This window comes from Pristiophorus japonicus, chromosome 3 (genome assembly GCF_044704955.1).
Source record: "Pristiophorus japonicus isolate sPriJap1 chromosome 3, sPriJap1.hap1, whole genome shotgun sequence".
NCBI classification, from domain to species: Eukaryota; Metazoa; Chordata; class Chondrichthyes; family Pristiophoridae; genus Pristiophorus; species Pristiophorus japonicus.
Genome location: NC_091979.1, coordinates 263,264,820 through 263,289,925, shown reverse-complemented (window position 1 = coordinate 263,289,925; position 25,106 = coordinate 263,264,820). Strand labels below are relative to the sequence as shown.

At 42.7% G+C, this 25,106-nt stretch overlaps 1 protein-coding gene across 8 annotated transcripts in view; it reads left to right on the top strand.

Annotated features, from left to right (window-relative positions):
* Nucleotides 1–25,106, top strand: part of casp7 (caspase 7, apoptosis-related cysteine peptidase) — a 153,293-nt gene that overhangs the window by 75,703 nt on the left and 52,484 nt on the right. For 3 of the 8 annotated variants that reach the window (XM_070876622.1, XM_070876620.1, XM_070876621.1), the window contains exons 3-5: nt 4,986–6,556; nt 10,150–10,298; nt 12,860–13,623. In XM_070876622.1, coding sequence (XP_070732723.1) covers nt 4,986–6,556; nt 10,150–10,275 — 1,697 coding nt within the window. In that variant the 3' untranslated portion in view covers nt 10,276–10,298; nt 12,860–13,623. Of the gene's footprint in view, nt 1–4,985; nt 6,557–10,149; nt 10,299–12,859; nt 13,624–17,882; nt 18,128–18,159; nt 18,274–25,106 lie in introns of those variants that run through there. The other 5 variants (XM_070876624.1, XM_070876626.1, XM_070876625.1 and 2 more) reach the window with 5 other exon arrangements.

Below are 25,106 nucleotides of genomic sequence, written 5' to 3'. Positions count from 1 at the left end.
TTTGCAGCCAGTTTTCAAGATCCTAGGCTGTAAGCCATCAGGTCCAGGGGACTTGTCTGCCTTCACTCCTGTTATTTTACTGAGTATTACTTCATTAGTGATAGTGGTTGTATTAAGTTCCTCCCTCCCTATAGCCCTTTGATTATCCACTATTGGGATGTTTTTAGTGCCTTCTACCGTGAAGACCGATACAAAATATTTGTTCAACGTCTCTGCCATTTGCCTGTTCTCCATTATTAATTCCCCAGTCTCATCCTCTTGGGGACCATCATTTACTTTAGTCACTCTTTTCCTTTTTATGTACCTGTCAAAACTCTTAATATTTGTTTTTATATTTTGTGCTAGCTTACTTTCATAATCCTATCTTCCCTCTCTTTATCCTTTTTTTAGTCATTCTTTGCTGGCTTTTAAAAGTTTCCCAATCCTCTGGCCTCTCACTAGTCTTGGCCACATTGTATGCCCTTGTTTTCAATTTGATACCATCCCTTATTTCCTTAGTTAGCCACGGATGGTTATCCCTTCTCTTACAGTCTTTCCTTCTCATTGGGATATATTTTTGTTGTGAGTGCAGGTTCGACGGGCCAAATGGCCTACTCCTGCACCTATTTTTTATGTTATGAAATATCTCCTTGAATATCTGCCACTGCTCATCAACCGTCCCATACTTTAATCTATTTTCCCAGTCCACTTTAGCCAACTCTGCTCTCATACCTTTGTAGTCTCCTTTTTATTTAAGCTTGGGACACTGGTACGAGATACAAATTTCTCACCCTCCAACTGAATTTGAAATTCAAACATGTTGTTATGGTCACTCATTCCTAGAGGATCCTTTACTAGGAGATCATTTATTAATCCTGTCTCATTACACAATACCAGATCTAAGAGAGCCTGCTCCCTGGTTGGTACCACAACATACTGTTCAAGGAAACTATACCGGATACATTCTATGAACTCTTTCTCAATGCTACCCTGCCTAATTTGCTTTGTCCAATCAATATGAAGGTTAAAATCGCCCATGATTATTGCCGCTCCTTTATTACAAGCTCCATTATTTCTTGATTTATACTCCGTCTAACAGTGTAACTACTGTTAGGGGGCCTATAGCCTACGCCCACCAGCAACTTTTTCCCCTTATTCCTCATCTCCACCCAAACTGATTCAACATCTTGATCCTCTGAGCCAATAACGTTTCTCACTAACTCACTGATCTCATCCTTTTTATTAACAGTGCTACCCCACCTCCTTTTCCTTTCTGCAAGTCCTTCTGAGTTGACAAATACCCCAGAATATTTAGTTACCAGCCCTGGTCACCTTGCAACCATGTCTCTGTAATGGCCATCAGATCATACCCATTTGTTTCTATTTTTGCTGTCAACTTGTCAATTTTGTTAAAAATGCATTTAGATAGAGCTTCTAAATTTGTGTTTTTACCATTTTTTTTTCCTGCTTTGACCCCACTTTCTGATTCACCTTTATGTTTATACATTCTGTCCCTTCCTGGCATCGTCAGGTTTTCATTTCCCCAGTTCTCCTTGTTTTTTGACTTTAAAATTTTTTTTCACTCACCTGAATGGCCCAGAAATTGCAGTTGGAGGCTTCTACCAATTTATCTGGTGGTTTGGAGACTTGCGGTCCTGGGCCTTTATGCAAAGGTCTATGTAGAGCCCACGTGATCCCAGGGACTTTGGTGCTTTGCACGTGTCCCTGGGATCACGTGAGCCAATCCAACCAATCCAGGTACGGGTACTCCCAATCATACTTGTGGTGAGTTCTGTATGTATGGAATCGCCATAAGTATGAATGAGAAGATCCCCAAAACACACACACACACACACACACTTACTTAAAATAATTTTTTTAAAACATCAAATTTAAAATGAATCAAAATTGAATTAAATTAATTAAAGCAAAACATTTTTGAAAAATGAATTTACATATTTTAAAGGGTCTAAAAATAAACTTGCCTTATTTAACCGGATTTTAAATTATTGAAAAATATATATTTTTCGTCCTTTTTAAAAAGTCTTGCGCTGATGAAAGCAGACGGGTCTTACGCCTACTTTTATTAGTCGTACAAATTTCACAAGCATTTGCTGGGCAGGAGTTGGGCAAATAGCCCAACTCTCCACCCGCGGAGGCCTTTTACTTCCAGATGTGTGCGATCTGTCCAAAGGATTCTGGACAGATTGCAAGTTCCGGGCCCGTAGGAGCCACAAATCCAGCACCACCATTCCTATTGAAGTGGCAAATGGCCCCACTGGACTCTTGTTAAAAGTAGTATGATGTTTTTTCAAATAATCTGATCAAAACATTATTTTATAGTCATTATTTTTGTGTATATGTGAAGAGTATGCTAACAGGAAATATAGCGTAGTAGTAATTTTACTGGACTAGTAATCCAGAGGCCTGGACTAATAACCCAGAGACGCGAGTTCAAATCCCACCACGGCAGCTGGGGAATTTATGTTCAGTTAATTAAATAAATCTGGAATAAAAGGCTAGTATCAGTAATGGTGACCATGAAACTACCAGGTTGTTGTTTAAAAACTCATCTGGTTCACTAATGTCCTTTCGGGAAGGAACTCTGCTGTCCTTGCCCGGTCTGGCCTACATGTGATTCCACACCCATAGCAATGCGGTTGACCCAACTGTCCTCTGAAATGGCTTAGCAAACCACTCAAGCGAAATTGGGGATGAGTAATAAATGCTGGTCTTGCCAACTGCATCCACAACCCATGAACAATTTTTTTTAAATTGTAACTTCCTGCATTACACTGTCTACTTCTTCTTGCTGTTATGTTATTTTTCTAACTCCTTGCTTTGTTCAATTGCTCTTAAGCTTCCTTCTTGGCTTTTATAGTGCCAAACTGTTCGAAAAGTATCTCAATTTGAATGTTTACTTTCCTGCCCTCTTTACAGTGCAAGAAAGCATCTTTACACAACTAGGATTTTAGCCTTTATTCACCAATTTCTCAAGTTGCTGGGAAGAGTCCCCATACGTTGGAGTTTGGTGGCTGCATAGTGATAACATCTTTTTAACTTGTCTGTGCTTTCAGTGCTACTGCTCTTTAAAATGATGCTGCAACTGAAGCCAGGGCTTGAATTTTTTTTTTTACCTCTAATGTTTGGAAACTCGGTGGATTACTGGTGCACTAAATCTTGCGTGTGTACAGTTAGCACAGTCAAATTTATTACCATTCTGGGTTGGATCTTCCTTGACTGGGAAAGATTTGTGTAGGCCAATAATGAAAGATTTGCATTTATATAGTGCCTTTCTCGACATTGGACATCTCAAAGCGCTTTACAGCCAATGAAGTACTTTAGGAGTGTAGTCACTGTTGTAATGTGGGAAACGCGGCAGCCAACTTGCACACAGCAAACTCAAACAGTAATGTGATAATGACCAGATAATCTGTTATTGTTATGTTAACTGAGGGATAAATATTGGCCAGGACATCGGGGATAACGACCCTGCTCTTCTTTTGAAATAATGCCATGGGATCTGATAGCGAATTCAAGCTCTGCAGCCCAGCTGCAGTTTTGAAAAAAACACAGACCACATTGCATTAAGTCATCAATCAACTTGACATTTTAGGACCTTGGGTAGCGAGCCAATTAAAGGTTAATAGACTATCAAATGAGCCAATAAAGTCAAAGAAGGCGTTCTTTTCTGTAAATTGAACCAGGTATAAATACAGCCATTTTGGCCATGTGGTCTCAGAAGGACAAAGGCCTGGCTTAAAGCCAAGAGCTTGTTGCTGCTGCCAGAGTAAAGTTACATTTAAAACTACAATCGGAGTTTGTATTTCATTGGAAATTAAGAGATCTAACAGTTTTTTTTCCATCCACCTGAGAGGGCAGCACTCCCTCAGCACTGCACTGGAGTGTCAGCCTAGATTTATGTGCTCAAGTTCCTGGAGTGGGATTCACTAATGGTGGCCTGTACACCAATCTGAGCCTGTAGCCAAATTCAAAATGTCAGACCTAACTCGAGTGCCACTACTAGCATTACAGTGTATGCTTACCTTTGTGCATGTTGACACCTTGTCATCAGTGCTGAGGTACTCCACTTTCTACAGGGGGTTTCCATGGCTTCTCTAGCTCAGGCACTGGAATGTTTATATTGCAAGTTTGCTTTGGCAATAGGTGTTTGTCATTCAAGTAGTTTTTACATACTCTTCCTGTGAAGACCAAAGGGAAAACCACAATAACTATCTTGTAAAAGTTTTTTAAAAAAATGAAAGAATAATTTTTAATGTAATCTTTTTATGTAGCTCAGCTGTATATTTTATGTTCCCTCTCTTCTACCCCCTATCCCTGATGTTCCAATTAACTGAGTTCATAAGCTCGTGGGGCTGGATCACCTCTAGTTGATCACTCAATCTGCCCAAGAGCAACGGGCAACAAGTGTATCTACACAGCAATTTTAAATTTGAATTGGACGTTGGTCATACCTAGCAGTAGAATAATAAATCATGTATTGCATGGGATATTGCACTTTTTCCTTGTCAGAAGTGTGTATCTTTGGCATGCCGTTAGCAATGTCACGAGAGAGCTAGTATCAAAATTACACTGTGGGAGGAGGAGAAACTGAAGCAGAGTAAGATATACTTGTTTATTTGGAATACATGAGCTATTGATTTGCTTCATTTAACTGATCTGCCAGATATTGCTTAAAGCGGCGTGATCCAGGAGTAAAATGATTTCTTGTAACTTAATCCAGTGGCACTTGGGTTTCCTGGTCAGCATTTATTCCTTAAGCAACACCACTAAAACAGATATGGAGTCATTTATCTCGCTTGTTGTTTCTGGGACCTTGCTGTGCACAAGCTGGCTGCTGTATTTGCCTACATTGCAACAATGATTATACTTCAAAAGTACTACGTTGACTGGCTGGGAAGTATTACTGAAAATGTGACAGGCTGTACAGTATATAGATGTAATCTTTTCACCCCTCCCTCTTTTCTGTCCTTTTTCTGCATCAGACACAGCCGGTGGCCATGATACGGAGACAGTCGGTGGCCATGATACGGAGGCAGCCGATAGCCTAAACCGGGCCAGGCAGGCGGGCAATGCCAGTGTTGGGCAGGTGGGCGGTGCTGGTACCGGGCAGGTGGGCGTTGTCGGTGCCGGGCAGGCGGGCAATGCCAGTGTTGGGCAGGTGGGCAGTGCTGGTGCCGGGCAGACGGGCGGTGCCAGTTCTGGGCAGGCGAGCGATGCTGGGCAGGCGGGTGGTGCCAGTTCCGGGCAGGCAGGTAATTCTGGGCAGGCGGGCGGTACCGGAGCTGGGCAGACGGCCGGTTCTGGGCAGGCAGGTAGTTCTGGGCAGGCGGGCGGTACCGGTGCTGGGCAGACGGCCGGTTCTGGGCAGGCGGGTGGTGCCGGTTCCGGGCAGGCGGGTAGTTCTGGGCAGGCGGGCGGTACCGGTTCTGGGCAGGCGAGCGGTGCCGGGCAGGCGGGTGGTGCCGGTGCTGGGCAGACGGCCGGTTCTGGGCAGGTGAGCGTTGCTGGTTCTGGGCAGGCAGGCGTTGCCGGTTCTGGGCAGGCGGGCGGTGCCGGGCAGGCGGGCAGTGCCGGTTCTGGGCAGGTGGCCGGTTCTGGGAAGGTTGTTGATTCTGGGCAGGCAGGTAATGCTGGGCAGGCGGGCAGTGCTGGTGCCGGGCAGGTGGCCGGTTCTGGGAAGGTGGGTGATTTTGGGCAGGCGGGTAGTGTTGGGCAGGCGGGCAGTGCCGGTGCTGGGCAGGCGGGTAGTGCCGGGCAGGCGGGCAGTGCTGGTGCCGGGCAGGCGGGCAGTGCTGGTGCCGGGCAGGTGGGTGATTCTGGGCAGGCGGGTAGTGTTGGGCAGGCGGTTAGTGTTGGGCAGGCGGTTAGTGTTGGGCAGGCGGTTAGTGTTGGGCAGGCGGGCGTTGCCAGTTCCGGGCAGGCGGGCAGTGCCGGTGCTGGGCAGGCGGGCGTTGCTGGTGCCGGGCAGTTGGCCGGTTCTGGGAAGGTGGGTGGTTCTGGGCAGGCGGGCGGTGGCGGTGCCGGTTCTGGGCAGGTGGGTAGTGCAGGGCAGGCGGGCAGTACTGGTGCCGGGCAGGTGGCCGGTTCTGGGAAGGTGGGTGATTCTGGGCAGGCGGGTAGTGTTGGGCAGGTGGGCGGTGCTGGTTCTGGGCAGGCGGGCGTTGCCGGTTCAGGGCAGGCAGGTAGTGCTGGGCAGACGGGCAGTGGCGGTTCTGGGCAGGCGGGCGTTGCTGGTTCTGGGCAGGCGGCCGGTGCTGGGCAGCCAGGCATTGCCGGTACTGGGCAGACGGCCGGTGCCGGGCAGGCGGGCGTTGCCAGTGCCGGGCAGGCGGATGTTGCCAGTTCTGGGCAGGCAGGTAGTGCCGGGCAGGCGGGCGAGGCCGGTGCCGCCAAGGCAGTCGATGCTGTGAAGATCGGCGGTGACGATGCTGTGAAGGCGGACGCAACTGCGAAACCAGTAGCAGTCGTTGAAGATAGTCACTTCATAATTTATCTAATAACTGGATCAGTGCTTTTCGCAGTGGTGTATATCCTATACCACAACAAAAATAAGGTAAACTGGTCAGCTTTTGATTTTACTGTAAGAGTTGCGTAATTTTCTGAGTGAATCTCGTGCACTTAATACATGGTCTTGAGAGGAGAAGGTGGAGGAAGAATTGTGTGTGAATGTTAAGATAAAAGCATTTGAAAGAGACACTGGAACTGTGGAAGTATAAAGTTTAAAAAACAGTACTTGCGTACAAGACACAAGTTAATATCCAGTTGTGCTCAAGTCAAAAGTCAGGTTGGGAGAGGTGTGCATATTATAGACTTGGAAATGTGGAGGATCAAACTTTAACAAGTCATATTGTATGCTTTAAAAGGTGCTTACAATTCGTATAGTGAGATGCAACTCTTGTGTAAAATAAAACTGCTGGCAGAAGATAAATATTACTTCCATACTGTTCTCTTTTTTGTTGATGTGCCATTTCCCTTGTGGTGGGTTTTGTTATTGGCATTGGGGAAACGGCATTGTGGGTGTACTTTCTGTTGGCTATATGCTGGGTAGAACAAGCAACATTTCTGGCCACAATGGTCATCCTGCTAGTCCCACCCTCGAACTCCTCTGAGGTAGAAGGCCCATTACAGGGAGTTTCTTCTCCTGTTTGGAATATGGCTAGAAATGGATTCAGCCTCATTCCTCTCCCTCCTCCTTCCTCCTCACATTGCACCATTTCTGTTCCCAAAATGGGATGGAATTCTTGGATTAAATGTTCTTGCAAACCTTGGAATTAACTTTAATTGACCCCAGATTTTTTAATTCAGCACCCTTGGTGAAAATAAGATCACCATACAAGAAAATTGTATTGATACAGATATTTTCATGTACAAAATGAGGTTTACAGTATCATTACACTTTGTAACTGAACACATGTCCAACTGAACTTGTAAGTTCTCTTGTAATATAGCAATGAATGAGAAAGATGAGAACATAAGAAATAGGAACAGGAATGGGCCATTTGGCCCCTCGAGCCTGCTCCACCATTCATAAGATCATGGCTGATCTTCTACCTCAACTGCACTATCCCCATATTCCTTGATTCCCTTAATATCCAAAAATCTGTCTTTAATATACTCAAAGATTGAGCTTCCACTGCAAACCCCCCCCCCCCTCCCCCGCCTTATTCTGTGACTGTGACCCCTGGTTCTAGACTCCCCAGCCAGGGGAAACATCCTCACTGCATCTACCCTGTTGAGCCCTGTAAGAATGTTGTCTGTTTCAATGAGATCACCTCTCATTCCTCTAAACTCGAGATTATAGCCTAGTCTACTAAATCGCTCATAGGACAATCCCCCCAGTCTCCAGGAATCAGTCTGGTGAAACTTCGCTGCACTCCCTCAATGGCAAATATATCTTTTCTTGGGTAAGGAGATCAAAACTGTACACAATACTCCAGGTGTGGTCTTACCAGGGCCCTATATAATTCTGTAAGACATCTTTACTCTCGTACTCAAATCCGCTTGTAATAAAGGCCAACATACCATCTGCTTACTTAATTGCTTGCTGTACCTTCATGTTAACTTTCAGTGATTTGTGCACAAGGACATAAGAACATAAGAAATAGGAGCAGGAGTAGGCTCTCGAGCCTGCTCCGCCATTCAATAAGATCATGGCTGATCTGATCCTGACCTCAACTCCACTTTCCTGCCTGTTCCCCATAAATCCTTGACTCCCTGATTGTTCAAAAATCTGTCCATCTCCACCTTTTTTAAATATATTCAATGATCCAGCTTCCCCAGCTCTGAGGTAGGGAATTCCAAAGATTCACGACCCGCTGAGAGAAGAAATTCCTCCTTCATCTCTGTTTTAAATGGGCTATCCCTTATTCTGAAACTATGCCCCCTGGTTCTAGATTCCTCCAAGAGGAAACATCCTCTCTGCATTTACCCTATCAAGCCACCTCAGAACCTTGAATGTTTCAATAAGATCACACCTCATTCTTCTAAACTCCAATGAGTATAGGCCCAACCTGCTCAACCTTTCTTCATAAGACAGCCCCTTCATCTCTGGAATCTACCCCGTGAACCTTTTCTGAACTGCCTCCAATGCAAGTATATCCATTCTTAAATAACGAGACCAAAACTGTATGCAGTACTCGGATGTGGTCCCACCAATACCCTGTACAGTTGTTGCAGGACTTCCCTACTTTTATACTCCATCCCCCTTGCAATAAAGGCCAACATTCCATTTGCCTTCCTAATTACTTGCTGTACCTGCATACTAACTTTTTGTGTTTTACATAAAAGATCCACAGATCCTTCTGTACCGCAGCATTTTATAATCTCTCCCCATTTAAATAATTCGCTTTATTTTTCCTATCAAAGTGGATAACCTCACATTTTCCCACATTATACTCCATCTGCCAAAATTTAACCCACTCACTTAGCCTATCTATATCTCTTTGCAGATTCTTTGCGTCCTCCTCACAACTTGGTTTCCCACCTATCTTTGTATTATCAGCAAATTTTGCTACATTTCACTCAGTCCCTGCATCCAAGTTGTTAGTATAGATTCCCTTCACTGATCCCTGTGGCACCCCACTAGTTACAGTTTGCCAACCTGAAAATGACCCTTTTATCCCAAATCTGGTCCCTCAGAACACCAACATTTCCCAATCACTCACCATTTTAAAAAGTATTCTGCTTTTCTATTTTTCCTACCAAAGTGGATAACTTCACAATTCTCCACATTAAATTCCATTTGTCATGTTGTTGCCCACTCACTGCCTTTCTATATCCCCTTGAAGCCTCTTTGCATCCTCCTCACAACTTACATTCTCACCTAGCTTTGTATCGTCAGCAAATTCGGATATATTGCATTTGGTCCCCTCGTCCAAATCATTGATACAGATTGTGAATATCTGGGGCCCAAGCACTGATCTTTGCAGTACCTCACTAGTTACTATCTGCCAGCTTGGAAATGATCCGTTTATTCCTACTCTCTGTTTTCTGTCCATTAACCAATCCTCAATCCATGCTAGTATATTACCACCAATCCCATGAGCCATCATTTTGTTTAATAATCTCTTGTGTGGCACCTTATCGAATGTCTTCTGAAAATCCAAATACACCACATCCACTGGTTCCCCCTAATCTATTCTGCTAGTTACAACCTCAAAACTGGAACAGATTCATCAAACATAATTTCCCTTTCATAAATCCATGTTGACTATGCCCAATCCTATTATTTTGAAATGATTTAATAGTAGTACACAACTGATCAATTGATTGTGATCTTTTTCACTATGGTGCAATTTTATTTGTATTCAATATTTAAGCTGACTTTGGGCAGGGGGGGGGGGGGGGGGAGGGTCAATTTTATCCTAACCTGCCCATCAGAAAACTTGATGCAATGCTGGTTTTACACTCAGCCTGATTTTACTCTCCACTGGAATCGATGGAGAGTAATATTGACACTGTGTCCCAACCGGTGAGTCAAGTTAAAAATTACCCCCTTGGTTATTGTAAACTAAGCTTTCGGATCTAAAAGATTAAATCTGTTAGTGCAAGTTGCATTAAGTCATGGTAAGCAGGTCTGCTTTAATAATGGCCACAGACTGAGTTTTAAAAATGAATGATCTATATCTTGTATTTGATTCATTTCAGATCATTGCCTTGTGTCAGAAAGATGGGCCCAGAAGAATTAAACGCCCAAAGTCATCTGAATACAAGCTGCTTGATCAGAATTTAAGTGAAGTAATCACCAGTCTGAAAAAGAAAAGTACTGATTAAGTCAAGAAGTAAAAAAATTTGAGGTCGGTGCTTTTTAAAAAATCTTTTAATCTTTTATCGAATGCCTTTGATATTTTTACCTACTGGCTGACACTTACTTGAGTAGTTACAGAGATGAGGGATTACAGCTACGTGGATAGACTTGGAAATGCTAGGGTGGTTCTCCTTGGAGCAGAGGAAGTTGAGATGAGGGGGTTGACTTATGAGGAAAGGTTGAGTAGGTTGGGCCTCCACTCACTGGAATTCAGAAGAATGAGAGGTGATCTTATCGAAACATATAAGATTATGAGGGGGCTTGACAAAGTGGATGCAGAGAGGATGTTTCCACTGTTAGGGGAGACTAGAACTAGGGGCATAATCTTAGAATAAGGTGCCACCCATTTAAAACTGAGATAAGGAGGAATTTCTTCTGAGGGTTGTAAATCTGTGGAATTTGCTGCCTCAGAGAGATGTGGAGGCTGGATCATTAAATACATTTAAGACAGAGATAGACAGATTTTTAACTAATATGGGGATAAGGGGTTATGGGGAACGGGCAGGGAAGTGGACCCGAGTCCATGATCGGATCAGCCATGATATGAAATGGTGGAGCAGGCTCGAGGGCCTTATGGCTGACTCCTGCTCCTATTTCTTATGTTCCTATGAGAGGAAATTTGATAGAGGTGTTCAAAATCACAAAGGGTTTAGATAGAGTAAAGGCCGGCATTTTTTGGGGTGTCAGTGAGCGGGATCGGTGGCGGGTCGGTTCGGAAAGTGAATTTTTTGACAGCGTGTCGGGAGCCCGTTCCCAATGTCTGGTCAGTCAGCGCTGAGCAGACCCGACCGGCAGCAGTGGGCAATCCATTAAACTCATTAGAATCTAATTAACCGACCCTTGTCTGGCTTTTTAACTAACTTTATGGCTATGGGAACCTCTCAGTTCGGGGACCACAGCCTAACCCTAACCCTAACCTGAGGCGGGAGTTCAGTGGCCATTGCTCCAGCTGATTACTTGATAGCTTCAAACGGACAGTACCCAAGAAAGGATATACTTGCCATAGAGGGTGATTCCTGGGATGGCAGGACTGTCTTATGAGGAGAGATTGGGTCGACTAGGCATGTATTCACTCGAGTTTAGAAGAATGAGAGGGGATCTCATTGAAACGTATAAAATTCTGACTGGGTTGGATCGACTGGATGCAGGGAGGATGTTTTCCCCCGGGCTGGGAAGTCTAGAACAAGGGGTCACAGTCTCAGGATACGGGGTAGGAAATTTAGGACAGGGATCAAGAGAAATGTTTTCACTCAGAGGGTGGTGAACCTGTGGAATTCTCTACCACAGAAGGCTGTGGAGGCCAAGTCACTGAATATATTTAAGAGGGAGATATAGATTTCTAGACATTAAAGACATCAAGGGGTATGGGGAGAAAGCGGGAATATGGTGTTAAGATAGAGGATCAGCCATGATCATATTGAATGGCGGTGCAGGCTCGAAGGGCAGAATGGCCGCCTCCTGCTATTTTCTATGTTTCGATCAGATGTGCTCAATGGATGTATCGATTGTAACAAAAATACAGCAGATGCTGGAAATCTGAAATAAAAACTGAGAATGTTGGAAATACTCAGCAGGTCAGACAGTATCTGTGGAGAGGGAGAAACACAGTTAACGTTTCAGGTCGATGACCTTTTGGCAGACCATCTGATGTATCTATTGTAGTTGGCTTTATTTAATAGCCAAGTTTGGGGCCTTTAGACCTGGTTTATTCTACCTTTTTCTTTTGTAGATGCCACCAACTGTATTTTTCTAATGGAACATTTTATATAAAGCGTGCTGCTACCTGTCTGGATTGTTTACATGCTGTAGTACTTGTTTTTTTTTTGCCCTCAAGTTCATACTCCTTGTCTGCAGAAAGCAGTTAATAAAAATTACACACTGGAGGTGTGGCTTTACCTGACCTGGAAGCAAAAGGAAAACCCTAGCAAGAATGCTAAGGGGAGATTTGCTCCAATTTGAATAAGTCTTCAGAAATACTATTATCATAGTTATGTTTTTTTTTTAAACTGCTCACCAACACCAGAAAGATTAAGTTAGCACTGGGGTGTCCTTTAAACCATCCTCAGTGTGACAGTACTGCAATACCTGCTTTGGTAGTATCAATAGCTATCAGCACGAACTGACAGATGTGCCAGTTGCCAACCAGCTTTTTGGTTCCTAAATCTCATCTGTCCCTTAACTGGGATCTGTGGGGATAGAGGAAGTGCTTCACTGGCTGGGACACTTGCAGTGATATCAAGTTGCTTAACTAGAATAGCAAGTACTTTTTTTTTTAACATGTGACTGCCTACACTTGCATGCCTCTCAACCACATCATCTGCTTTTAAGAGGTGGGATGAGACCACTTCCACTGGCTGACAAATGAGTAATGTTGCCGTAACCCATAAGGGTGAGTTTGCAGCTGAAAGTGAGCTGGCCAGAAAGGCTTCCCTATTTAAACTGGGTTCTCCTGGTGGGCAGTTTAACAAATGTCAATTGTGTAGGCAGAAGTAGAATTAATCAAATAATTTACATTAATGTGTGTTTTCTCTTCCTTATTTAAAAAAAAAGGTTTGCATTGTTCCATCAAATGGACAATTGAAGCTTTGAAGCCACAAATCCTTGAGAAACTGAGGGGAAAAGTTGAAGCAGTTTTAAAAAAAAAAAAATGTTTCTCTCAAACCAACATGGGAAGGAATCCTTTTTGATGATTTCAGACCACTTGCAGCTTTGTTGATTTAATAAACTAGATGGGATAAAATGTCCATATGCAATGACGAAAGTGCCTCTTATCCTTTGGTTTAAAACTTTTCACTTATGCCGAAGGTTTGTGCAACAAAAATCAGTCGCAAATGTATTGTAAAACTTGGGTTGAATGTTCATGAATTGTACGTTGTATGCAGAGTTCATTTGTTTTGTACATGCATTTATAAAATTGAGAGCTGCTTTAAAAGTAATTCAGTTCTACTTTCAGACAAAATGTATTTTTTTAAGGATAATATGATTAAAACAAGCTTGCTTGATAAATGTCCAAACTAGTTATACAAGGGTTTCTATGATCAGTTCTAGGTTTATGCACTGGATCCAAGGCCATAGTTTGGCAATAATTTGTACAAAAGTAAATTTGAATATTTACTAATTTTAGCTTCCAAAATGTTCATGTAAGCCTTACTTGCCCACGTGCACCTTGTGTAAATGTATTGGTATGAGTAGTTTTCTGTTAATTTTTGACAAAAGAATACTTTCAATATGTTAGAAATAGTTGTCAGCTGCTTTCACAATAAAAAGCTTTCTACAAGCGTGCTGCTTAAAGTAAACATACTTTTTATATTTTTTGTGTGTAGTCACATTTTATGAAGCCATTGTACACTTTGATTTTCCAATGCTTGTGCAATAGATTGTTACATCCAGGTTCCTTGCCATGACTCTACTTGTGCTGGGACCAGTGCAGGGCTTTGGGTTAAAGCAATTTGTTCTCATTCTTGATCAGTTAGGCCTGGGAGGTGGGGGAGGGGAGGGGAGGGGAAGGGAAACTAAAAGGAAAGGAAATATAGCGAAAGCTGAAATAAAAACTGGAAATACTCAGCAGGTCAAGCAGCAGCTGTGGAAAGAGAAACAGAGTTAATGTTTCAGGTCGATGACCTTTTACCAGACCTACCCTACTTACTAATTGTCTTTTCCGTTGAGATCATTAGCAGTGACTATGTTGCAGTGCGAGAGGGTGGAAAAGTACAAAAGAACATTAATAGGAGCTGGAGAAGGCCATGTTGCCCTTAGAACCTGCTCTGCTATTCAACTAGGTCATGGCTGATCTTTTACCTCAACTCCACCTTCCCACACTATCCCTATTGTAAAGTCCTGACCCTGCAGTACAGACTTACATGAGGCACATCTTGAAGTCAAGGTCACTCAGGACCTGCACCTTTATTTCACAGCTCTGGAATGCCACACTTGCCTGAGACCTGCCTTTATATACCTGTGTGGGACAGGTGTGCAGTGTCTCCTGCAAGTACACCCCTGGTGGTAAGGTATGCTTGTGGTTACAAGTCATATCTAATTAGTCATGTATAGCATGGTAAGATAGTTATATACAGTGGTGTGAGATACATGACACCTATATCCCTTAATTTTCTTTGTTCCAAAAATGTATTGACCTCTGTCTTGAATATACTCAACAACTGAGCATCCACAGTGCTCTCGGGTACAGAATTTCAAAGATTCACAACCCGTTGAGGAAATCTCTCCATCTCAGTCCTTATTGTGACTCCATGTTCTAGATTTCCCAGCCTGGAGAAACATTTTCTCAGTATTAACCCTGTCAAGCCCCTTAAAAAAATTTATATCACCTCTCATTCTTGTCTACTCCATTTCCTCATGGGCCAATCCTATAGTTAAGTCAGCCTCCCATCAATCCCAGACTGCATTTCGAGTCTAGCAGATGTTGAACATCACTTTCTGACTGGGATGTGTTGCATCTGACATTGGGTGGGCTATATGTCTCACCATTCTGCGATTAGGAACAAAAGCTGTACTGGCCTGTTGTTTTGGGGCTCAGAATTACATTCTCCAGTGGGTAGGCGCACCAAATATTTGGCTGGTTAGCTGCTGTGAAAGTGCAAGGCTCCTGGAAAGCTGACCAGACTGACTGAATCGAGGGCCATGACCAAAATTTGTAGTTGGCTGCGACCACAGATTTTAGCTGCCTTTTAGGTGTACATGACTCTAGCTGTAAAAATAATTTACTGACTTGGAACCGCTGCATCAGTGGTACCAGTGCAGTGACTGGAGTGTTTTTTTCCAGGGTGGATAGAAAAGGAAGTGGGATTTGAGGAGGGTTGGGGTTGGTTGGTGAATGATACAAGGATGTGGTTGGAGATGGCCTTGTCCATCATTTTCATGATGGGAGTAGGGAGCCAACATAGATAACCAGGTTGAGGGGATGAACACAAATATGGGTAGGAGGGTTTACATGGAGGGAGACAATGCAATTAGCCATAATCAAGTTATGGATGGCAAGGTTTGTGAGAGAACTGACATTCTGGAAGGAAGTGCTGAGAGGGCTGTAATTTTTGAACCTCTGGCAAAGTCCAAAGGGGCAGTGGTCGGTGGGGTAAGTGGGATGGGAAGGAGATTGGTGTCATTTGCTCTAGTAGGTGGAAAGGTCAACAAGAGAGAAGGATGAGACAGTTGGTGTTGTTTCTCCATAAGGAGTCGGTGATGGATGCCTCAATGACAGTAACTATGGGCTTATCCAAGGCCTGGGATAGCAACAGGAGAGTAGGTAGGTAGCAGGGAATGGTGATGGATTTGGGGGGGTGGTGGGGGGCAAAATACCTGAGGGGACAAATGAAAGATGGTGTGACTGGGTGATAGCAAGGCAGGAGACCGAACTGAAGGGCCCATGAGAAAAAAGAAAAGCAAGATAGAAGAAATGGGGTTCAGGTCCTTTGAAGCAGCCAACATATGCACACAAATGGACATAGAGGGAATTCAGGGCACATAGGCATGCCAAAGATTCAAGATATTGCCTGGTTATAAATAGATTGTAGGAGCGAAAACCTTAATCAGCGGGAAAGTAATTTGGTAAAATTAAAACATAAAGCAAGAAAGGCTGAGAGGTTTAATGCGTTCATGGTAGAATAGCTGAATCCCACATTCCAGCAATTGGGCTGAAACACAGGTCAGAGAGATTCTCTGAGGATCTAACACTTTTATGAGCACCCACAAGATTTATGTAGGCAGCTCACACAAATAACGAGATGAGGCTGCCATGTTCCATTCACACGAGATAACAGAAACAAAGCCCCTTTGAGCTGAGTATAGCTAAATGGCTGTCAAGGACACAGTCTGAGAGCTAGTTTGGGAACACGTTCACAGAAATGTAGTACATAACCTATAGGGGGGGCTTTTCCCTAGCAACAGTGGCCATATTGAATGTACCAATGACATTAGAAATTGCTGTAAACTGTATTAACCAATGTATTAGTAGCAGGTGGGCGGGGACTGGTGGCAAATAACCAATGGAACACTTCTCCGTGGAGTTTCACTATTTTGACTGTATAAAAATATAACTGCGCAGCCTGTCCCATGAGATCGGTGATCACAGCACTCAGTAGGAGTATTGAATCAACCGGTTCTCCCTTGATTAATCAGGTTTTAATAAACAATTCTTTTCTCTATATACGGACCTTCTGTGTCAAGTATTATATTTTTAATACTCCAGAACATAGATGATGGGGACAATATGTTATGCAATAATCCAAAATAAAAGTCACAAAATCTGCCTACTTCATTCCCCCGTAACATCCTCTGCTTCCACCCCTACTTCATTCCCCCCCCCCCATAATCATTATCATCATCATAGACAGTCCCTCGGAAGCGAGGAAGACTTGCTTCCACTCTAAAAATGAGTCCTGAGGTGGCTGAACAGTCCTCTGCTTCCATCCCTGCTTCATCCCCCATAACACCCTCTGCTTCCACCCCTAGTTCATTCCCCCGTAACATCCTCTGCTCCCACACCTACTTCAGCCCACCAGCTTACTATTCCAATGCTCTCCTGACCAGTCTACCATTCTCCACCCTACACAAACATCAGCTCATCCAAACCTCTGCTGCACCGAGTCCCGCTCACCCATCACCCCTATCCTTGCTGACCCGCATAGATGCCCAGTCCCCCAACACCCCCAATTTAAAATTATCATTCTTGTATTTAAATCACTTTATACCCTCGCCCCTCCCTTACGCTAACCGTCTCTAGACTTATAACACCCCCCTCCCCCAGAATTGTCCACTCCGGCCCTGGTGCATCCCTTCCTCTTTGACCTTTTGCCATCCAGGTCCCACTCTTTGGAACTGCTTCTCCTCCTTTAAGACCCAACTTTATATTAAAAAAAACTCAGACCAATCCTCCCAATCTTCCTTGGCTCTGAGTCAGCATTTGTCTGATGCGGCCTCTGTAAAGGGCTTCAGGACATTTGTTAAAGGTGTTGTACGAATGCAAGTTGTACATTTATTTACCTCACAATTTGTGCGCAGGAAGAATTTGTGAAGCTGTCTGATCGGTATTAAAATGTAATATATATATATCTCAAAGTAAAAACTAAAGAGGAACTGCGAGTGCGCAAACCTCGTCCAACGTGCGCAGGAAAGGCATTATGTTCTCAGGGCGCTACTTTTATTTGTTTGGGGGAAGGGAGCTGAACTTTCCGAAAGTAGATCTTTCCTTATGAATTGGTCGTTTACTAATCCAGCCCAGTTCCTAGTCGCTGTTCGGAATCGGCGTGTTATGAGCCCAGGAATCTAAATTTATACTTTGCATCCTGCCCAGGAAATGTGTGAAAACTTTTAACAGGAGAATTTTGAAAACTCTAGGGGTGGGGCAGTGCCATTCAAATCTGAGAGCTCAGGGGTTCCGCCACAAAATCCTGGAATTGTAGCTCATCCTAATTTTGCGACTTTTGCCATACAATTTATGATTGTGTATGTGTAAATATATTTATATACATTTATTTACTTCACAATTTGTGCGCAGGAAGAATTTGTGAAGCTGTCTGATCGGTATTAAAATGTAATATATATATATCTCCCCTCAAAGTAAAAACGAAAGAAGAACTGAACGAGTGCACAGATATCACACTCCAGTCACAGCCGCTGAAGTGAGGGCAGGGGCGGAACTGCAACTAGTCACTTTGGAGCCTTCAGTTTCAGGTCCAATCATTTCCTCATCTCTCGACGTCGGATACAATTTGTGTCAATTTCAGCGACAACCAACCGCGACCCAAGTTTTCTTCCTGCTCTTCCACTCGGTGCCGCTACTAATTGGTTAGGACGAAAGTACTGGTAAAAAAAATGTTTTCTCGTTTCCCGTGTATTTAACTGGATCTTGCTTTCTGTACTTTAATTGCTGTTTGAGAGGTTCTGAAACACCAGAGTCCGTCCATTGGTCTGTCTGAATGAGCAGCTTCTTTCACTGTTGATAACGAGTTGTAAGCATAAATATTTCAGAGTATTCGGATGTCTGTGTCCAATTTAGTGGCGTTCCATTGCGAAACGAAAGTACTGGACTGTTTTTCTTCCCAGGACAGCCTTACATTTATTTGGCCAAAGCTCAGACCGCATTAGTTCAGTTAAAGGGGGTCGTTCTCCCTCTCTCGCCCCCCAAAATAGTTTTCAAATAATACCGGAAATGATCAACTATGGCGCTTGCCCCCTAGTTGTCAACATTGTTTTTTTTTTAAAAAGGTGTATTTGCAGAATCTCGAGCCTGCGCATCGCAACAGATTCCGGAGTCTGGAGTCCAGATCATTCCCCGGTGAAATCCCATCTATCATTTACAACGTAAAAGTGATAATTCCAGTGAAATGGCCGAATCTTGAACAGTTTTCGATTATTGTGGCTGTAAGGTCGCAGACAAGGCAATTACCGTTAACTGTATCCCTAAAACAAAGCTGCAACTTTGCTAATCCCAATGGCCAGGATGTATTCAGACAAGGCTGCATATCGTGAAACCACTATTCTGGGCTAGACTGGAGACGATTGGCTAATTCCCCCATCAATCACGCCCGGAGACCCAGGACAGCAGCGAAGTCAATTCTTATCCCCTCCCCCAACATATCACCATTTTACTAGAGGGGGACTCGCAAAGTTTTAAAAAAACATCTCTTAGCTGAGAATTGTGCGAGTATATCTAGGAGGTTCTAAATCAATACTGGTACAATCATTTTCAGTTTGATGCGATGACCTTTGGAAACAGCTGTTTCAAAAGTAGCAATGTTTAAAGGAAGGATCCTGTCACAAACAATAGGGAAAATTCTGCAAATAAAATAAATTAAAATGACCACGTGTTTTCTGCATTGCAAGTTGGAAAAGCTTACAGAAATTAAGACTACAAAGAGTTATGATATACTTTCAGTTTCTAATGCCTTTTAAAAAAAATTTGCGTAACTTTTCTTTAAACAACTGATTGTGGAGAAATGGCTTATGAGACTGATTAAGTGATTTAACAAAGTGGCGATGCATACCACTGACGTTGAATTCATCTTTGTCAACCATAGGATTCCCCTGCTCCTCGAAGCTTGTTCTCTAACAATGTGCTCCGCTGTGTAGATTAAACTAAATAGTAATGGAAATAATTGCTCCCCTATTTTTACGTACTTGTGGTGAGTTTCTTCTTTTTAAACCCCACAGTTGTCACTGATGTATTCTTGTTACCAAATATACGAGTATTGTAGGGTATATTTTCCCCACAACTTTGTAAACATACTCAAGTGGTTGAGTCTTGAAGATTATTTCAGAACTACAGTTACTTTTTCAGCATAGCCATCATTCATGATACAGTTTTTCTCATTGTCTAGTCAATTTATAATCCAATGTTTTAAATGGCACATTCTGTATACTTAGAAACTAGTTACTCAGTTCCTTATAGGCTGTCTGTGATGTAATTGCATCATACAGTCTATAAAGTTATTTTCATTTTATCCAAAATATCGAGGTTGTATCCATTCTGCAGATGAGATGTTAAAATGGCTACCTGTTCAGGTGAGGCATTTTTTGGTTAAGTTACTGTAAGCTGCCGTGGAGTCACTGATACCAATGTTTATGGCTTCTTTCGTCCAAAGTCAAAGTTATGCTAATATTTCCTTATCCGACATTTTAAAATCTGCTAGCTATTTTTGTATTTCTTTCTATAAATTACTGAAATTTTGTGAAGCCAAAATGATAATTAATTTGTGTCTAATACGGCAATGTATACGCTGCATTTAATAAATACACAAAGAAATTCATAACTTTGTTTCAAATTCTGTCTGGCATTTATCAGATCTGGCAAGATCCCCAAATGCAAATAGATATTACACCAGCTTCTCCAGTGTTGGAGCTAAACGTTTACACTGAAACTGTAAAAAGATAAACTTTGTACTGGGCAGTGTCTAGTGGCATACATTTACACTGCGTCCATTGTGTGAATGACTTTGCATATAACATGTATACTGTAGATGGCCAAACATGTGCATATTGCTGAATCTATATTATATATTTGTACATGAGCAAGATTGCAATCACCTCCATTTATGTACATGGGTGTATACAGGATAGTAGTAAACATATTGAACATGGTGAAATCTGCCCATGTGGGTTAAGAAGTATCGTATCGCTGGCCATAGGCTCCAAACAAAAGCCTGATTTCTAAAAGAGTTCAGCTTCTTCCAACAACCCACTGAGTTTATCTAATGAATGGCTAAGGCATACAGACCAAGATGTCCCAGGTCCACAAGATAAATGCCGATGTAGACCGCCTTTTAGCTCATCTCCGTTAATCCATTTGGAAAGCACCTACAGTTTCCCTATTGTGACACCTATTTTTAAATAGTTCCAGGATTTTCACCTCTACTCTATGGGAATCCATTCCATTATTGTGAAGAACTTCATGATATTGAATATTACATTTTCTTTTTATTAGTTTGCTCTGTGTCCCCAGTTCTACTCTCGCAATCTAGATGGCAAGATTTTCACGATTTACCTTTTCCATACATTTACTGTCACATATATGTTTGTAAGATCACCTCTCAGCTTCCCCCTTTCAAGGATAAGAAGACCAAGCCTTCCTCAAGACTTTCCGTGTATATCAGATCTCTAACCACAGAGATTAGTCTTGTGGCCCTTCTATGAATTACCTCCAGTGCTTGAATGTTTTCGCAGTGTCTCGGCCAGAATTGGACACTCTATACCAGGTGTAGTCTGAACAAAGCACTATACAGTTTGGGCAATACTTTGTCTGACTTGTCCTCTACTGTCTTAGCTACATATTTTAGTATTAGTGATTGCTCCTCTGCAGTGGGTGAACATGTTGAGCATCGAGTCTATTAGGCCCCCTAGGTCTCTTTCAACTTCATCCTTAGACAGTTCAACACCACACATAGGGAAAATGGGCAATACATTAACTCTATGTGCAGTACTTTACACTTGTCTCGTTAAAATTTCACCAGCATTTGTTCTGCCCGCTTAGATCATAGAATGATACAGCACAGAAGGGGGCCATTTGGCCCATCAAGCCTATGCTGGCTCATTGAAAAAACTGTCCAATTAGTCCCATTCCCCTGCTCGTCCCCATAACCCTACAATTTCTTCCTTTTCAAGTATTTATCCAATTCCCTTCTGAAATTGAATCTGCTTCCATCAAGCAGTGCAATCCACATCATAACAACTTGCATGTAAAAAAAATGTTTTCCTCATGTTGCCTTTGTTTTTTTTGCCAATTACCTTAAATCTGGGTCCTCTGGTTACTGCCCTCTCTGCCACTGGAAACAGTTTCTCCTTATTTATTCTATCAAAAACCTTCAAAATTTTGAACACCTCTATCAAATCAACCTTTGACCTCTGCTTTAAGGAGAACAACCCTAGTTTCTCTAGTCTTTCTATGTATCTGAGATATTTCATCTCTGATACTGTTCTAGTAAATCTCCTCTGCACCCTCTCTAAGGTCAACCCTCATCCGACACCATTTTAGATATTTTAATCAACTACTTTTGTATTTTCTGAGCTGCCTCTTCAGAATCAACTGCCACTCCTAGTTTAGTGTCATCTGTGAATCTGACCTATTTGTATTGAATTTCTAAGTTACTGATGTAAATCAGAAACTGTAGTTATCCCAATACTGCTCACTGGGACTTCACTCAACTCTCCTCTCCACACCCCAATATAACTTCTTTAACAAGCACCCATTGTTTCCTATTACTTTTAGAGTGAGGTCACTGTTGTAATGTGGGAAGCGCAGCAGCCTATTACTTATCCACTCCCACGATTTATCCTGAATCTTTACAACTCCTCCAGCAATAAAAAAAAAAGAAAGACTTGTATTTATATAGCGCCTTTTACATCCGACAGATATCTCGAAGCGCTTTACAGCCAATGAAGTACTTTTAAAGTGTAGTCACTGTTGTAATGTGGGAAACGCACCAGCCAACTTCCACAAACAGGAATGTGATAATGATCAGATAATCAGTTTTTTGTGATGTTGATTGAGGCATAAATATTGGCCAGGACACTGGGGATAATTCCCCTGCTCTTCTTGAAAATAACATCATGGGATCTTTTACGTCCACCTGGTTTAACGGCATCTCCCTCAGCACAGCACTGGAGTGTCAGCCTAGATTTATGTGCTCCAGTTCCTGTAGTGGGACATGAACTCACAACCTTCTGACCCAGAGGTGAGTATGCTACCCACTGAGCCACAGCTGACACAACCATGAGAATGACTTAAAAAATTGAATTTGTCTGTTAAAATAACTTTGCTGTTCCCGCATATCCTTCTCATCTCTTTAGGACAAAACTTCTTTACATTCAATCCCTAGACTGTGATGTAGTACTACAACTTATCTCAGTGCCCTGGGTTAAGGAGTGGGAATTTGTTTCACTCCCAACTGCTCTTTAGTGACCCGCACTGGAAGTGCATGTGTATGTACATCAGGTGAGGACAGAATTGGGCTCAGCTCTGATGTTTTGGGTGGGTGGTTAAATTATCTGCTGACAATTACTGTCTGTAGAATCTTGCCTGTCAATTAACAATTGCCCTCAGGGAAAAAAAGGAACAGATGAAGATTGACAAGAAAAAAAATAGGAATAAACTATTTAGACTTGTGCAGTCAGCCTATGTGTGTTCCACATACTCGAGATTTGAGTCAGTAAAGGCATCATTATGCTACAGGTACTGATCACTGACTGGTTCCAGTAGAGTGAGTTATGTTGCTGGTTGCACATCACACTCTGTCCAGTGACCAATGGAGCATGAGAGTAAATGATTCTCAGGTTTTTTTTTAAATCTCCTAGCTGACCAGGTGTAGTATTAAGCCTGGCTTTATACTGGACTAACTCCTGGAAGTGGTCTCACACCTATTGGCTTTAGTGCACTTTGGAACCAATTCACTTGCATGGTTAGATCATTGTGTGTCCAAAGCTGCTTTGCATTAATACTAAAGTGGTGGTACCCTGTATATTACCATAAGTTTCAGCCTTTTTGGTTAATTAAAATTACTTCCTGTTTGAGACTGTCTACAGCGGATTTAGTCTCTTGCCTATACTGATATGCAAGTGTCGCAAATATATTCTGAACTGGTGTTTCGAAGACACTATATTCACATTTGTTACTGCTCTATTAACAAAGGTGAAAAAGAAATAGGGTTTGGGTGTGATTATTGACCACATAATTTACTGAATGTATCCAGCCCTTATTTGGACAAATCAAGTACAGTGGAACCCATATAACTAAAGGACATTTGCCAGTAAATTTCATTTAGCTGAGGTGTTCTTCTAAAAAATCTTCCCATTTCTCCATTACTTGAAATTAATATTAAAAAAATGACCTCTGTCTGAACAAAATCAAAATCTTTTAAACAGGCACAGCAGCATCCATTTTAAACCAATACAAAATAGTAAGTCCCACAAAACAGGAAATGACCTGACCAGTTAATTTGTTTTGCTGTTGTTGGTTAAAGGAGGAATGTAGGCTAAGACACCAGGAAAAAAAATCCTGCTTGTCTTTGAATAATTCAATAAGATTGTTTACATTCACCTGAACAGGCAGATTAACATTTCATCCAAACGGTGGAACCTCTGGCATTGCAGCACTCCCGCAGCGGCCCCCATTTTTGCATCTCCCTTTGAGCTGCCGTTAAGAGTTATCACCCTGGTGTGCAATGTCGACTTAATGTCACTACTCCAAACATCAACTCTAGCACAGAATTCAGCGCTGGGTCCTAAGTATGCCAGGTAAACTTGGCATGCAAGCAGGCTGACAGTGGCAGTTTCAGCACTTCTTTAAAGGGACACACACATTTTTCAGATAAGTTTGGATTTAAGCTTTTGGACTTTTTTTGATTTTATTGAAATAGTGGCTTGCTGCAATATATGTTAAAAGTTTTTTTTAAGTGTGTAGGGATTGCTGTTGGATGCTACAAGCCCTCGGATGGTAAAGGAAGGTCACTGAGAAGACAGAAAATGCTGCAAATACTCAGCAAGTCGGCCAATATCCATGGAGTGAGAAACCAAGTTCACATCTCGGGTCGACCAGCTGAGTATTTCCAGCATTTAATGCTATCATTTCAGATTTACAGCATCCGCTCGCAGAGGGAAGAGGCAAACACAGCAGAGGAGAAAGCAGAATGAAGGATGCAACCCAGACTGCCCCTTTCTGGCCGGGATATCCGAGATGTAATCATACACCTGTGGTACTAGTAACTACAGTCCCAATTCCCCTTTCCATATTTGTCCCCTCTGTTACTGACCATCACAGTGTCCTCTTGGCCACGATGCTGAAATAAAAGCCACCACAAAGCAAACTTTGCAATCCAACTTCATACATCTATCCATCCAATATGACATCAAGAAATCAACTCATCATCATTATCTATTCCCTTATGTGTGTGTGTGTGCCTTTGTCTATTCTACTGATGTCACACAGTGCTGCCCCAGTGGCTGCAGCATAGCTGGTGGAAAGCTGTGAACTTTTAGTGGGTGACACTGCAAATGGCCTTGCTGGTCAACCTTGAGGAGCTGGTGGCTGGGAGTGTGAAATCAAGTGAAGGTGTTTCTTCACTTTCCTCTCCCTCTTTTTGGTCACCCACTGGCTGGGCAGGCTGCATTTCTTGGGTGTGTGAAATGAGGAAGGAACAAGGGTGAAATTGTGGCATGGCGAGGGCAGGAAAGCAAGAGGTGCATGCCAGAAGGAGAATGATGTATGAGGATACCAGCATTTATTATCCTTTCAGCCCCGCCACTGGTAAGGGCTCAGCCATGCCCTGCCAAGAATGGTCTGAGGTGAGAGTAG